This window comes from Oryzias latipes, chromosome 2, assembly GCF_053564925.1.
Source record: "Oryzias latipes strain Hd-rR chromosome 2, Olatipes_Hd-rR_3.1".
NCBI classification, from domain to species: Eukaryota; Metazoa; Chordata; class Actinopteri; order Beloniformes; family Adrianichthyidae; genus Oryzias; species Oryzias latipes.
In genome coordinates this window covers 29,013,258-29,029,942 of record NC_136238.1, presented here as the reverse complement: position 1 = coordinate 29,029,942, position 16,685 = coordinate 29,013,258, and the positions used below count along the sequence as shown (strand labels likewise).

The 16,685-nt window shown below is 39.0% G+C and overlaps 3 protein-coding genes across 5 annotated transcripts in view; 1 reads left to right on the top strand and 2 right to left on the bottom strand.

Annotated features, from left to right (window-relative positions):
• The window catches only part of LOC144987433 (uncharacterized), a 39,235-nt gene extending 32,360 nt beyond the window's left edge, over positions 1-6,875 (bottom strand). The window contains exon 1 of the mRNA XM_078936842.1: positions 6,370-6,875. Within this exon, the coding sequence (XP_078792968.1) occupies positions 6,370-6,541 (172 nt within the window). The 5' untranslated portion in view covers positions 6,542-6,875. The remainder of the gene's footprint in view (positions 1-6,369) is intronic.
• The window catches only part of LOC111949070 (NACHT, LRR and PYD domains-containing protein 12-like), a 350,272-nt gene that overhangs the window by 139,593 nt on the left and 193,994 nt on the right, over positions 1-16,685 (top strand). The gene's annotated exons all lie outside the window — the stretch shown is intronic.
• Positions 1-16,685, bottom strand: part of LOC144987763 (uncharacterized) — a 296,127-nt gene that overhangs the window by 163,380 nt on the left and 116,062 nt on the right. The gene's annotated exons all lie outside the window — the stretch shown is intronic.

The following is a 16,685-nucleotide window of genomic DNA, read 5'->3' as shown; positions in this document are numbered from 1 at the left end:
TAATCCATAAAAATAAGGGTCCATTACAAAAGTTGAAATAGATCAAATAAATTACACAATGTCTGGGCATTCTTATGATTCATGTAATGTAAAGATTTAGAGAATAGGTTGAGACGGTTGAGTAATCCATTAATGTGAGATTTCACCAAATAAAATGCTTTGAAATTACAATCAGTGCATTAATCAGAAAGTCCAGATTTCTGTGAATAAATTGTAATCGAATTTTAATTGTATTCCAATTTAAAGGGCTAATGATGATTTTTTTGTATTTGAGCCAATTATGAAAAGAAGACCAAAACTCTTTTACATGAAAACATTCCAAGAAAAGATGTTCCACAGTTTCTACATAATTTCCACAAAAGACACAAAGATCAGTATCCCAGTTAAAGAGAGAATGTAAAAATGATTGGAAGGGTAAATATCATTTAACGGGAGTGCCCCAAAAATAGCACTGCTCATATAGCAAATCAATATATTGTGGCTAACTGGGGTTTAGCCCCGCCTTCAGCTTTTAAGATTCATGGGAAGTGGGGAATCTGGGGTGTGTTCAATTGCTCACCAGAAGTGAGGGAGCTGTGAGCAGAAGTGAGTTTAATGCTGTTTGGCTGTTGGTGGGGGTGTTCAAAATTAACAGACATAACTGACTGCCAACATATGTGAGTGTCGTTTTCGACAAACTGGGGTTGTGCTTAGCATGGGGAGCAGATTCGGTCATGTCAAGTGGAGCCGCTACTAAGTAAGAGGATATTTAATTTAGACTTGGGCACAACAGTACTTACCTGGATAGTAAAGGGTGTTGATTCAGTGCTTGCTATTGAGTAATTAATGCACTTCAGTTCTGCTATCATGAAATATATGGCAGAGGATGGAACGGCCTGAAACTTGTGAATCGGTGTTCCCGCCTTTGAGAAAGAGGTGCGTGAGGAGGAGAAGGGGAGGGGTAGTGGGTGCAGGTTGCGAGGTGAAACGGCACACGGAGACCATTGTGGAACACCTGGATCAGCGGGTGGCTTTAATTACTCAGCTCATTCTAATAATGTCATTCTTCACCAACTATTGCAGACATTTTTAATACTTGTCTGTATTTTCCATATCCATTTATTTTTACGGTTGTTTAGTTGGTGATAGTAACGTATAAATAAAGACAGCAGGTAATCAGGGCTCCAGACTAACTTTTTTCACTAGGAGCACAGTGGACCCTAACTGATAATTTTAGGGACACAACCAGAAAATTTAGGGGCGCATACCGTAAATCAACATTCTAACCAAATCTACTAATTTCCACTGTATTACTAATAAATACTTTAATAATAAATGCAGAAATTACAATGTGCTGTTTCAAATTCAGTGTCACATTTTATTCTGCACTTTTGAACCATCCTCCGGGTCTGTGTGACCCAGAGAAAAGTTCAGCACGGACTGCATGTATTTAGAAAATTACGAGCGAATAAATACGTTCTAAAGGAAAGTAAGGAACTCCTTAATGTGGTCCGGGGAGGGGACTGTCAGGTTTCCTGCTTTCAAGCCCTGTCATTGTCACGCACCCAAGAGTCATTTACTCCACTGTGATTGGTTGGTCAGCTTCGCGCACGACAATGAAGTGTCATTCATACAAACTGGCGGGCTGCAGTAACATTAAACCTTCATATTAAGGCGGGGACCGCAAAATATCATCTTGGGGGCCACAAATAGCCTGCGGGCCGCGAGTTTGAGACCCCTGCTGTAGACTCTGGCACTGGTACACTAGCCGCAGGTCGGAAGAACGAATCAATAGTTCGCTTACCCCTAGCTCAGACGCACATATCAGGTTGTGATGATATTTGTCTCCGTTTCCTTCCCACAGATGTTTATGCCAGTCGATTATCTGTAGGCCCCTCCCCCTACACGCATTTTAGCCACTTAAAGTGGCTTTCCCTATTCTTCTCACACGCAGTGGCCGCCTCACACACAGGCATCACGCAAGAGTGTACGTGCTCACGTTTCATGAGTATGTGCGCGAGTGTGTGTGTCTGCCTGCGTGCGTGTGCGCTTGCGTATCATTGATTATTTCATTGATCATTGACGTGCCCCTTCCACGTTTAATGTATAAAAAAATACGTAGGGTGGGGGAGGCAAATTAACTGGTCGCACATGTGCGACTGGATGTAAAATTCAGTCACACACTCTCAAATTTTGGTCGCAAAATGCGACCAATTGCTCGCAGTCTGGAGCCCTGGGTAATGCTGGCTGGAAAACAGCTGCACTTTTTCAGATCATAAATAAACAATAGATCGTTTTTTTTATGAAAGTATTGAGGATTTTGGAGGATTTTAATGTTGGTGTTGTACAAAATTAGGAAAATGGCAAATATTTTGGAGTAATCCCACTGATGAGTTCTGTAATTAAGTTTTTAAAGTTTTATGAGACCTGGCACATGACAATCGACACACGAAGCAGCAAGCGACAGCATGGCTACCGGTGAGAGTGGGAAGTTTGTTCCCAAGAAAGGAATCAAATCATCTGTTGATGGAACTGGTATGGGTTTACTGCCACAGATGTGGAGGAAGAGACCCCCCCCACGCTGCCTAAAGCCCATCGGAGTCAAAGGCTCGCAAGCGCCCAGTCCTTTTACACATGCACGCGCCCTGACACACACACATACTCATTCTACAACGCCTGTATAATTGGTTCATTAGTTAGATAGTTGGTTGTTACTGTTATTTGTTAATAAAAAACACTGCGTTGTAATTATTACTTGTACCGATATATTCATTTGAGACGCGGCCGCTGTAGGATTTTGTTTTTGGAGGAGTCGGCCTCAGGGGGGACTCCTGCTGCTTCATCATCTTTTCCGTGGAGAAGACGGGGTTTATTAATTCCTTTAAAGCCTTAGACCCCAGATATGAGCTGTATTGTTAATCCTTTAGAAAATGGTGCTACTCTCAAGGTGAATGTCTGTCTCCTTTTAGTCTAGACTACAAAGTGTGACTGAAAACACAGCTGGGACTTTAAGCAAGTAAGTAACCTTTTTATTTTGGACAAGTGAAAACAAGTGTGGAATAACGAAATTAGACAAAAAAAACAAGACAAAAATTATTTAAACACAAGTCCAAAAAGGGAGTAAGAAGAAAAGTCTTATACTTAACTTTGATTCCAAGAGTGTGTTCATTTATTTATTATACCAGAAATGGGGGTTACATTTGTCTTGTGTTTGATTAAATAAAAGCAACATTTGCTTTAAGTTGTCTGCCGTTTGTACTTGTTGCTTTCCTTAAGGGGGGGGGGGGGGGGCAGGAAAATATAGGAAATTGAAATTAAAAAAATCTGAGATTTTATTTTTAGGCCATATCGCCCAGCCCTACCAGAGACACACACGCAGGACAAAAGACACACACTAGGGTTGGGCGATGTCCCCTAATTTGGCCGTTGACGATGTTTGCTGTCAACCATCGGGATGGACGATGACATCGTCGGGGGGGGGGGGGGGGGGGTATTTTTACATTTTTCGTTCTTATATAACTGCTATTCGTTATTTTGCTTTTTTCATTTTATTTCCCAACTAATGTTTAATCCGCGATGATCCAGTATAAACTGAGGGAAGTGACTTTAACAGAAAAAGTAACAAGCAAAATAGAAAAGAAGTGGTCCGCTCCTGCACTTAACTAGCGAAGTGGACCGGCGGAGGGCGGATTTACAGCTTTATGTTTGATGGGAAGGGGGGGGGGGGGGGGGGGGTACATGAGCGGTATGTGTGGGAGATTTAAGACTGCAATCCGTCCCGCAGCTCTAGGGGTACGAGCTATAAAACTCAGAACCGGATCTAAACGTGTGTCTGAGCACAGTTCGGATCGTCAGCAGACACACAGCGGTTTGAGCTTAAAGCAGAAATTTCGCTCAGTCCTTAGAAAACATTCAATCAATCACGTGGATTTGTGTTTCCAGTCGTGTCCCGACTAAATAAAGGCTGATGTTAGTCTTACATGTTTACGTGCAGCCAGCAAGCAGCACCATCCAAAGCTAATGTTGTTAGCCCGTGTTAGCATACTGCTAATCCTGGCTACGTTCAGAAAAAGCACTGACCACACGGATTAAAATTCAAATGATGAGCGAACAGGTGTTTGATAATAACCGTAACATTATTAAAAGCACGTTTAGAAGATCGTCTCGTATTTTACCGAGCTGACATGTCAATGTATATAGCTGCTCGCCGCTGTTATCGTTTTGTATTGAATTGTTACCTTCAATAAAGTTTGGAAAAAAAGCCGCTCGGCGGAAGTTGTATCCTCTTCCGGTTTTCAAACTGCGCATGTGCGAATACTGCGCGTGTGCGAATGATTTATTCCGACCGAAATTGTGACCTTAGTGAACGTTTTTTTATTCTGAAAACATTTTTCTGGGCCCATGTACACGGTTGGATTCTAATCCGACCATTGATCCCCTCAAGATATTTTGTACATGTAACCGCGGCTTATGATGTCGACGCGCAACGTGGCGGGGGCGTGGCATCACGATGGTGGTCTCTCCATCGGGATGTCAGTCACCCATCACGATGGACGATGATATCGTCCATCGGCACAACCCTAACACACACAGGACATCACACACACAGGACCAAATACACAGGACCAAATACACAGGACCAAACACACACACAGGACCAAAGACACACACAGGACCAAAGACACACACAGGACCAAAGACACAGACACAGGACCAAACACACACACAGGACCAAACACACAGACACAAGACCAAAGACACACACACAAGACCAAAGACACACACACAAGACCAAAGACACACACAGGACCAAACACACACACAAAGGACCAAAGACACAAAAAGGACACAGGACCAAATACACAGGACCAAACACACACACAGGACCAAAGACACAGACACAGGACCAGACACACACACAGGACCCAAGACACAGACACAGGACCAAACACACACACAGGACCAAACACACAGACACAAGACCAAAGACACACACACAAGACCAAAGACACACACACAAGACCAAAGACACACACAGGACCAAACACACACACAAAGGACCAAAGACACAAAAAGGACACAGGACCAAATACACAGGACCAAACACACACACAGGACCAAAGACACAGACACAGGACCAAACACACACACAGGACCCAAGACACAGACACAGGACCAAATACACAGGACGAAAGACACACACAGGACCAAAGACACACACACAGGACCAAAGACACACACACAAGACCAAACACACACACAGGACCAAAGACACACACACAAGACCAAACACACACACAGAACCAAAGACACAGACACAGGACCAAACACACACACAGGACCCAAGACACAGACACAGGACCAAATACACAGGACGAAAGACACACACAGGACCAAAGACACACACACAGGACCAAAGACACACACACAGGACCAAACACACACACAGGACCCAAGACACAGACACAGGACCAAAGACACACACAGGACCAAAGACACAGACACAGGACCAAAGACACACACAGGACCAAAGACACAGACACAGGACGAAAGACACACACAGGACCAAAGACACACACACAGGACCAAAGACACACACACAGGACCAAACACACACACAGGACCCAAGACACAGACACAGGACCAAAGACACACACAGGACCAAAGACACAGACACAGGACCAAAGACACAGACACAAGACCAAAATTCCAGATTAATATTCCTGTTTGTTTTTATTTACATTTATGTTTAAAAGGTTAAAATTAAGTTAAAGTTTTATAGGTTTAAAATTTTAGCTTTAGTGTGTTCAATAAATGTTTATCTTGTTCGGCCCGCAACCTAAAGTGTGTTTTGGATTGAGGCCCCCTCTGCAACTGAGTTTGACACCCCCTGTAATACAAGTCTAGAAAATTCATGCATGTTTTTGTGTGTAAAATGAGCAAATAAAAATAGGGCACACACAAGGATGTCCGCAAATTGTGTGGGGTTTTTTTTTTGGGCGGGGGGGGGGGGGGGGAGGTTTTTAGTGGCGCCCTTCATACCACTTAGTGCCTATGAAATAGCCCTCGGTCTCAAAAAGGTTGGTGACCCGTGTGCTAAGTAACAAGCAAACATATGTTCTCTATGTAATTGCTACTTTAAAAGTTATAATACATAAATAATGAGTTATTTAACATTAAGGAGTAGTTACTTTTATTTTTTCATTACATTTAGTTAGATGTATAAGTTATATCTGGCCTTTTGAGGACAGACACTATGCTGATGTGGCCCTCAGTGAAAATGAGTTTGACACCCCTGGTGAAGAACCACCACTGATGACAGACGGGTCACCAAAAAGAAAAGCATGCAGCTCAAAGGGCTTCTCTGTTTCTTTGATAAAGGTAACATACCTATGTGGTGTAGCTGCAGCTGTGGTTTCCAGATGACATCCAGCAGTCTGCGCTGACGACAGAGCTCCTGCTCGTACTGGACGATGGTTCCTTCACAGAGTCTGCAGATTTCTTCAGCAGCAGCAGCTAGTCGCTCGCTGATCAACTCTCTCAGAGACTGAAGGGAAGACATGGTTCCTGCTCCGATCTTCAGCTCCAACTCCCACAAACACCGCCGTCCTCTTCACTGCAGCTCCGATCGATCATCTGCTAGTCTCACAATCACAGCAATCCACGTTGTCTTTCCGTTCAACACTTCTTCACTCATTTACGACACTTTGGAAAATGCTGAGAGTTCCACACGAACCACGTATCGTCCTTTCTGTCCAAAAACCTCACAAACGTCCCAACAAAACACCACCGTCCTCTCAACACAAGCTAGCGCTGCTAGCCTGCTGACAAGCTAACGCTGCTAGCGCCTCGTGCTGTTTACTTCCGGGTCACGTGCAGGAACTTCCTTTAAAAAGAAACGTATAAACTGCTTAACTGAACCTCAATATGGTCCAAAAAGCTTCCAATATTTTTAAACAGTTTTGATTCAGGAGATAATAAAGAAAAGAAAAGAAAAATAGAAAAAAATGTATCGAGGAAACTTTTTGAGAGCTGCTGTGACGTCATTACACTGTGTCTCATCAATGTTAAGATTTGACTACAAGGCTTTATGTCAGGAAGATATATAATGAATAGTATCAGGCTAGTTTTGGACATTTTTAATCATCCAGACATTATAAATGGTAATGGTTTTATTTTATTTTTGGATTTTTACAAAGCATTTGATACCGTATGTAGCAGGATGAGTTAATTGGGCTCCCAGGTGTAGGCACTCCAGTCCTGGTGCTGCTAATTAGCACCAGGCCACCTATATAGCGGGACGGAGCTGGCTTCTGCTCATTCCTGCCTGAGACTGCCTCCCTGGGTTCCTGCACCTGGAAGTGCAGTGCCGTGGATGTCACCACTCCAGGTCGTACAGCCGGTGGGCTTGTGACTGGGGTGGAGGCGAAATGGGAACGGAGCGCATCGCTCCGGTTCCTGGTGATATCCCCCACTGACTGGGTGATTGGTGGAGCCCGCTGCTGCTGCTTTGCTTTTATCGTTTTTGCGGTGATTTCTCTGTCCGGGTCCCACCCCCGCCACGACGGAACCGGTTGGAGCGAACCCCCAGCTCACGGAGACCTCGTTGCTGCGGCATCTCACCGGACTGTGGACGGCTCCCACCAGCTGATCGGCGGTGGTTGGGCGGCTTACCAGCGCCCCGGAACACTAATCATCTTTTTAATCTTTATTTTTAATTGTGTGTCTTTTATTGATATTGCCAATTTTATTCTTGTTTCAGGAGGTAGGAGGCCGAGGTGGTGGACTGCTGTGTCTGGTGGTGGGTCCCAGTGTGCTGTGTGGTTTCCCTCACGTGTGCAGTGGTTCACAAAAGGGTGTTTGCATTGTCTTTACGCTGTTTTTAGCCACCTCGGTAAGCTCCTCCTCCAGAACATTTTTAACTGACTTTTATCAAGGATTGTTTTATTAAAAGGTTTCTTAACATTGTTTTTAACTGAATCCTAATAAATTATATTTTAAAACAAAACCACAGCCTCTGCCTTGGTTGAGAGCAGGACCTGCACCTGCCTTACTTCAAAATATTTTCCTGGGGCTCAGCAGCCCCAGGTGGCGTTGTCAACCCGTTTTCTCGTGTTGCCACACGTAGAACATAAATTCATTTTTCATTGTCTTCAAAAATTTGGTTTTGGGGAATACTTTTATTCAGCTATTGTGACATTATACAAAAACTGTAACAGCTCTATTAAATTAGCAGGTGGCACCTCTCCCAGATTTAATCTAGAGAGAGGAATTAGGCAAGGTTGTCCAGTTTCTCCGTATCTTTTCCTTTTAGTTTCTCAACTGTTAACAGATCACATTAAATCCAGTGCAGTAGAAGGCATCAATCTCATTGACAAAGAACTAATTATTACTCAACTTGCAGATGACACTACACTTTTTATAAAAAAAGGAAAAGCAAATTCCTGTTGCTTTTGACGTTATTGGGACATTTTCAAAGGCGTCCGGTCTTTGTCTGAATGTGAATAAATGCGAATTAATGGCAATTAAAGAATGTGCTGCTATTACTTTGTATAATCTTCCAGTTAAATCTGAAGTGAAATATTTAGGTATTTTAATAACAAAAGACCAACATGCAAGAAGCTCCCTAAATTTTATCCCAATCGAAAAAACACAAAGGAAATTGAATCAGTGGCTCTCCAGAGATTTATCTTTGAGAGGAAGGATTTTACTCAGCAAAGCAGAAGGTATTTCCCGCTTAACATACGCAGCTTTGGCTTTACATGTTGATGTTAAAATTATCAAAGAAATCGACAAAATGCTTTTTAATTTCATCCAGAAAAACAGAAGAAAAATGTTCTCATGAACTCCTATGACAAAGGTGGTCTCAATTTTCTCTTTTTTTTTTTTCTTTTTTTTTTTTTTTTTTTTTTTTATACCTTAAATAACACATTTAAAATTAATTGGCTAAAAAAACTTTTTAGAAATCCCAGCTCCATTTGGAACACTATACCTCTTGTTTTATCTAAAATTGGTGGTGTTGATTTCTTTCTCATGTGTAATTATGATGTATGTAGAATCCCACTAAAATTATCTGCATTTTACCGCCAAGCCTTCCTTTCATGGTCCCTTGTATACAAACACAACTTTTCACCTCACAAATATTCTATCTGGAATAACAGACATTTTATATAAGCGTAAATCACTCTTCATAGAACATTGGTTTCGAAATAAGATTATTTTTGTGTATCAATTACTTAACAACCAGGGCTTACTTTTAACTTATGAGGAGTTTCTCTCTAAATTTAACCTCCCTGTTCCCCCTTTAGAATATGCTAGAGTGTTTGGAGCGATTCCCTCTGGTGTCTGCATGCTGTTTAAATTCCAACACAGAGTTAATATTGAGGAGCCTTTTCTACTCTCTCCATTAATACTCCTGTGGGGAAAATATGTCTGACCGGTTATCCCAGGAAAAACAACAAAGCAATACGAACATTATTTCAAACAAACATTGTTTCACTACCTCGTAGCATGTCTTATTGGAACATGTTTGTTGAAGACATTGCATGGAAGGAGGTTTGGCAAACACCCAATTAATTTTTAATCACTAATAAGGTTAAAGAAGTTTCTTTTAAGATTATCCATAGAATTTATCCAGCTAAAATGTTTATTCAGAACAGATTTAAATTAAACATTGACACACTCTGTAGTTTTGGTTGTAATTCCCCTGAAACAGTTATCCATATTTTTTGGCATTGTCCCAAAGTTAAGGTGTTTTGGCAGAAGATATGTGATTTTATTAATGATAAAATTAATTCTTGTTTTGTCTTGGAAAGATGTTTTGTTGGGTCTAATATCAAAAAATATGCAAAAGGACTCTGCTTTTCTTTTAAATCTTTTACTAATTTTGGCTAAATTCCATGTTCATAAATGTAAATTTTCTGGTAGAAAACCTTGTTTCACTGTATTCCTTTCTGAATTAAGTCAGTATATCAACAGTATTGGAAATTCAGAGAAGCAAAAAGCAATCAGAACATTGTCTGTATGTGATAGTTTCAGTATTTTCTCGTAGAGTTTAACCCCCTGGCTTATTTCTCTCTATTCTTGTTCTTCTGTTTGTTACAGTTGTGTATTTGATATTTGAAGTTGTGTTTTTATTGCATACCTAAAAATACGTCTTTGTAAAATGACATAATGTGCAATAAAGTTTATTAAAAAAAAAAAAAACTTTTTCGTTGGGGTTTCTACAGCGCTCATCCTCTGACTCTTCATCCTCCTGATGTGCTCAAATCCCCTCTGGGTAGTTTCTGCTTCACTTCCGCTAAACAGTTGAACTCAAAAATCCGAGCTTTGTTCCAAGATAATTTAGTTTCTGTTCCATCGGCTACCTCTTATTGGGCTAATTTCACTTCTAACATTGAATGGAAAAAAGTCTGGTCTTTACCACAAAAATACTTCTTAACAAATAAAGTCAAAGAAATCTCTTTTAAACTTCTACACAGATTTTATCCAGCAAAACATTGTTTAACTAAATTTAAAGCTGACATGAACACTAAGTGTACTTTCTGCCAGAAACAACCTGAAACCTGTGCCCATTTATTCTGGTCTTGTGAATTCACATACAAATTTTGGAAAAACTTTAACAAATTTATCTCCGACTCTATTTTTGCTGATTTACAACTTTATTATAAAAACATACTATTTGGTTTTCATAGCTTTGATGTCAAAGATCGAGATACTTTCTTTTGCATAAACATGTTATTTATGGCTAAATTTCACATTCACAAAAGCAAATTTTCTAATAAAAAACCTGATTTCCTTGTGTTCAAACTGGAACTGCAGCAATATTTAAACTTGATTTCAGCTTCAAAAAATACAAAAGCTCACAAAACAATTAACATTTGTAAATCTTTTGGAATGATAACATAAGTTTACTCTCTTTTTATTTTATCTATTTTTTTTTCTATATTTATTTTTATTTTTTTATTTTTTGTATGTGTTGCTAATATTTAGAATCTTTCTAAGAATGTAACGCGTTTAGTCTGTATTCAGAAGTGTAATTGTTGTTAATTTTTCATTTTGTGGTTCTGTATGTTGCAATTGTTCAATAAAAAAAATAAAAAAAAATAAAAGAAAAAAAAATAAGAGACTGACTAGAAAGTAAAAGAAAAAAAAAAAACTTTTTCGTTGGGAGCTGACCAAGATGGCGGCTTGAGCAGACGCTACTTTTCAACCTGTTGCGCCTAACTTTGAAAAATACTGCGGAAAGCTACTAATTAAACACTACTTGCACATTTCTTGCTGTTATAATCAAAAAAGGAAACAATTTTACTGTCCAATGCCATCTCGAGAACGGAAAAGAGCCTCTAAGGAGAGCAAAGCCATGGCTAACACTAACAGCAGCGGTGCCGTTAGTGGTGCAGGACACGACTATACTCCGAAGACAAATCCTGAACAAGACATGATCATCCCGGATGAAGAAGATTTTCCAGCCCTGCCTATTTCAGCTGAAGGGACCCCATGTAAAGAACCAGCTTTCAAAAAAGCATTACTGGCAACACCGCAAGGTGAGGGGAGAAGCAGCAGCGCTGGTAACTGTTGGATCTAAAACTAAACCAACACTTCTCAACTATATTTGAGCTGGAAGAAAGGACACAGACTCATTTTATCTTTTCTCGAGGAGAGCAGACAGGAACGTACTCAAGCCATTCTCCGTGTGCTCTGAGTTTACAAAGGTCTGCCTCCTCTCTTTTATTCAAAATCAGGGCGTTACTTAACATACAGCATACAAGGAGGTGGTTGTAAACACACATACACACACAGCTCATAATGATGAGAACACAAAGAAACGTCCATTCTCAGGAAATTCCTTAGTTAACCCCAGGAGATCAGGGCGACTTCTGCAGATAAATGGTCAGCTCTCCTGACCTCAGGGTCATCCTGGTAGGTCAAAGGTTAGAAGGGGACTCCTGGTTCCCAGATTAATGCAGACAAAGGGTTTGTCCCGTTTCCTCAGGGCTGTTTTCCTCAGAAAGGTAATACACTTTTACAGCTAGAAAGTACAGAGTAAATATGAGATAACTTATGTATAAATCTATTCTAACAGTAACAACGATGTTATTGATGTTCTTTCAAGCCTAATTAACATCCGCTTTGACGCCATGGAGAAATTAATCAATGACAATTCGCTCAAAATTGAGGGCCTAAAAAAATCCGTTGACTTTGCCTTTGAAGAAATAAAAGATGTTAAGACAAGAATGGACATAGTTGAAAAGAAAACAAACAGAGATGAAGCTACTGTTCTGCAGCTGCAGGAAAGACTCCTGGAGTCTGAACGCTACTCAAGACGCTGGAATTTAAAATTGGAGTACCGGGAACAGTGTCCAGAGAAGATGTGAGAAGAGAAACCATCAACATTTGTCAAATGATTTTCCCGGAGGGAAAACAGAAGCTTCCAGATGTGATCGACACTGTGCACCGTTTGGGAAAGCTGAAGGAGAACGAGAGGAAGCCCAGAGGGATCATTCTCCAGTTTTCATCCAGAACCTACAGAGATGCCGTGTGGAAAGCCGCAGAAAACAATCCCATCCTGAAGGAGCGTCATCTCCGCTTCACAGAGGACCTGTGCCCAGCGGACCGGGACACCAGAGCAGCGCTTTGGCCCTTAATACAAGCAGCAAGAAGAGAAGGGAAAATCGCCTACTATGTGGGGGCCCGAGCCTATATTAACGGTAAAGAAGTGGGTCTTCCTGAGAACTCAGACCCTCAGAAATGACTGCATCCTGAGCAGCTTCTGCTGTTAAAGTCTTGAGGAAAACACTCATCCTGTTCTGATCTCACGTGTTCTGCCCTTTATTTCTTTAAGCCATGTTTACAGTTAATTACATTGAGATGTTATAATAATAAGTTGGCAGCTGAAACAAGTTCTGACTGTGAGATATATTTGCTCTTTTTTTTTGTATATTTTAATTTAATTCTTCAAAGTGGCGTAAAGGTTATTTAAAATATTTTTCCCCACTCTACGTGCAATTTGGCGCACAGATTGAAAGTAACAACACTCCTATTTACTCAGATTTATTTTTTCTCTCTTTTTTATTTTAAATCTTGTCTTTATCTTTAGGTTCTTTAAATGTCAGGGGATTAAGAAATGCCATAAAACGTAAAGCACTGTTTCTATTCGCTAAACAATTGAAAACAGACTTTTTTCTTTCAAGAATCACATTCTACCAGTAATGATACAAACTTCTGGAAATCTCAATGGGGTGAAAGTTCATATCCATCACATGGTCGTCAGCATTCAGCTGGAACTCTCACAGTTAAAATTACATTTGAAGGCGACATTCTTCTGAGCAAATGTGACAGTCAGGGTCATTATGTTTTCTAATAATATCCACTCAAAATAAGATCTTTATTACTATTAACATATATGGTTACAACTCCAAACTTGAAAACGTTGAGCTCCTTTCTTTGATTGAAAATGATGTAATTTTTGGTCTAAACAAATTTCCTGATGCAATTATTATAATAGGAGGGGATTTTAATATAGCTTTAAATAATCAGCTGGACAGATGGCCGCCATGTGCTCTATCTTCTGATAGTCCCTTACATTCATTCATGCAGAGATATAACCTGAAAGACGTCTGGAGAGAAAAATTCCCATCAGATTGTGTTATTACTTGGAGTAATAATGATGGATCCAAACAATCTGGCATCGATTACTGGCTGGTGTCTGATTGTCTAAATGCAGATGATATTGAAGTAAATATTCTTCCTTCTCCATTAACAGATCATGAAGCAATTTACATTTCTATTAAATGATCAGAAAGTAGATCCCAAAATAAGAAAGCTGACTGGATGTTAAATAACTCACTGCTTAAGCTAGACATAGTACAACAAAAGGTTTCTGAATTCATCTCTTACTTTTATAATTTAGCAAAAGAAGAAAATTGTTACGGTAAAAACTGGGAACTTTTTAAATTTGAAATCACTAATTTTCTTAGAAAGCTTAGCTCAGAACTAAATAAAACTAAAAAGGCTAAAGAAAGCCAAATTATCAATGACATTATGACAATTTCAAAAAAAAAATCCTGCAGATTTATCAGATGATGATAAAATAAATTTGGCATTATTACAAAAAGAATTAGACAGTATTTATGAGATCAGAGCTGAAGGAGCCTTTGGAAGATCAAGGCTGAAATGGTTAGAAGAGGGTGAAAATAATTCCTCTTATTTTTTTCAATTGGAGAAACGTCGTGCCAAGACAAATACATTACAGCAATTAAACATTGAAGACCAGATTACCTCTGACCCCAAAATGATTGCAAATAACGTTAGCCTATTCTACAGTAAACTGTCTGCCTTAGAACCCAGTGAAGATCCTGATCACTTCTTAAACTTTAATCTACAACAAATACAGGCCTCTGAACGGGATCTCTGTGATTCTCCTCTTTCAGAAAATGAAATACTTTTCTCTATTAACCACCTTAAGAATAACAAATCTCCTGGATCAGATGGCTTAACGGGAGAATTTTATAAACAATTTAGTGATAAAATGACCCCCTTTCTAACACAGGTATTTATTGAGAGCATAGAAAAAGACTTCCTTCCTCCAACATTAAATCAAGGTGTACTTACTCTGATACCCAAACCCAAAAAAGATGTACTTCTCATTGACAACTGGCATTAATATGTCTATTAAATAATGATTACAAGATTCTTGCATCTGTCTTTGCAAAAAGACTTAAATCTGTTTTAAACTCAGTTATTGCAGAAACAAAATCAGGTTTAATGCAAAACAGACACATCTCCAATAACATTCGTCTTGTTCTTGATATTTTAGATTACTCACACCTGATCTCTGATGACAGTTTCATACTCTTTTTAGACTTTTACAAAGCGTTTGACTCTGTTAATCATCATTTTATCTTCAGCTGTCTTCATAAATTTGGTTTTGGCCCTTTCTTCTGTAATACAGTTAAAACTCTGTATAATAATGCTAATTGTTCTGTCAAACTAAAAAATGGCACCTCCCCTAGATTCAATCTTAATAGAGGAATCAGACAGGGGTGTTCTATTTCACCGTATCTTTTTCTTCTAGTTACTCAAACTCTTGCTGATTATATCAATATTAATAAATAAAAGGCATCTCAGTTCTTAATAAAGAAATTTTAATAAGTCAGCTAGCTGATGACACGACTCTCTTCTTAAGAGACAGCAGTCAAGTTTCCTGAGCTCTGAACCTTATTCAGTCTTTCTCTGATGTCTCAGGTCTACGTCTCAATCTAAACAAATGTGAACTTCTTCCTGTTAAAGATTGTGCTTTAGAATCCATCTGCAACATTCCTGTAAAAGAAAATGTAACATATTTAGGCATTATTATTTCCAAAAGTAATTTAGAAAGATGCTCATTAAGTTTCACTCCCCTGATTGATAAAGCCAAGAAACGTTTGAACCAATGGCTTCAGAGAGACCTGAGTCTGAGAGGAAGGATTTGACTCTCCACAGCAGAAGGGATTTCTAGACTAACTTACTCCGCTCTGTCTCTGCACCTGGACAATCAGACTCTTAAATCTATTGACCAAATGCTGCTAAACTTCATCTGAAAAACCGTATTCATTATTTAAAAAAATCTGTATTAATGAAAAAGGAGGCCTAAATTTTCTTGATTTTATTACTTTAAATAATACTTTTAAAATAAACTGGATTAAGTCATATTTAAAAAATCCCCTCTCCATTTGGAATATTTTCCCTCATCACATGTTTGCTAAAGTAGGTGGTCTCCATTTTCTTCTGCTTTGTCATTATAATATCGACAAAATCCCAGTGAAACTTTCTGCTTTTCACGGACAAACTCTTCTTTCATGGGCACTTATCTATAAACACACTTTTTCCCCTCATAAGCTTTTTATTTGGAATAACAGATAAAGCCTTTACAATAATTGGTTTGACAATAATATCCTACTGGTGGGTCAGCTCTTTAACCACAATGGTCAATTACTCAGATATGAAGAATTTAACCTTAAATACAACCTTGCTGTTCCTCCTAAAGAGTATGCCATTGTTTTTGATGCTGTCACTAATGAAATCTGTGAACTCTTTAAAAATATTGCACTTGATGCAAATATTCCCTTCATATCTCTAAGTGACACCACTGTTGGAAAATCTTGTTTCAACTGTACTCGAAAAAATAACAAGATCATATGTGTTTCAGCAAAATGTAATTTCTGTTCCCTCTGCTGCTTTTTATTGGAGAAAATGTATTCCTGACTTGCCCTGGAAAAATGTTTGGACCCTGCATCATAAATGATTAATTAATAACAGGATGAGAGACGTCTCCTACAAACCCCTACATAGAATCTCTCCCACTAATCAATAAATGCTCAGATATAAGAAGACTATTGACCCCAACTGTATCATATGTATGTAATCAGTCACCTGTTTTGGAACTGTAATACTACTAAAAAAAATTTGGAAAGATTGTGCACGTTTTATAAATTCCAAATTAGATTCACAATATTAGATGAAATTTGAACATATCATATTTGGCCTTCACGAAAAAAAAAATAAGATCAAACGTAAAATTGGCAATTAATCTAATTATAATATTTGGTAAATTTCATATTCACAAATCAAAGTTTTCCTTATCACAACTTTGTTCCCTGTAATAATTAAATAATTAGAATCTTATTTATATAGTGTCTGTAATAGCTTAAACAAAAGGGCCATAC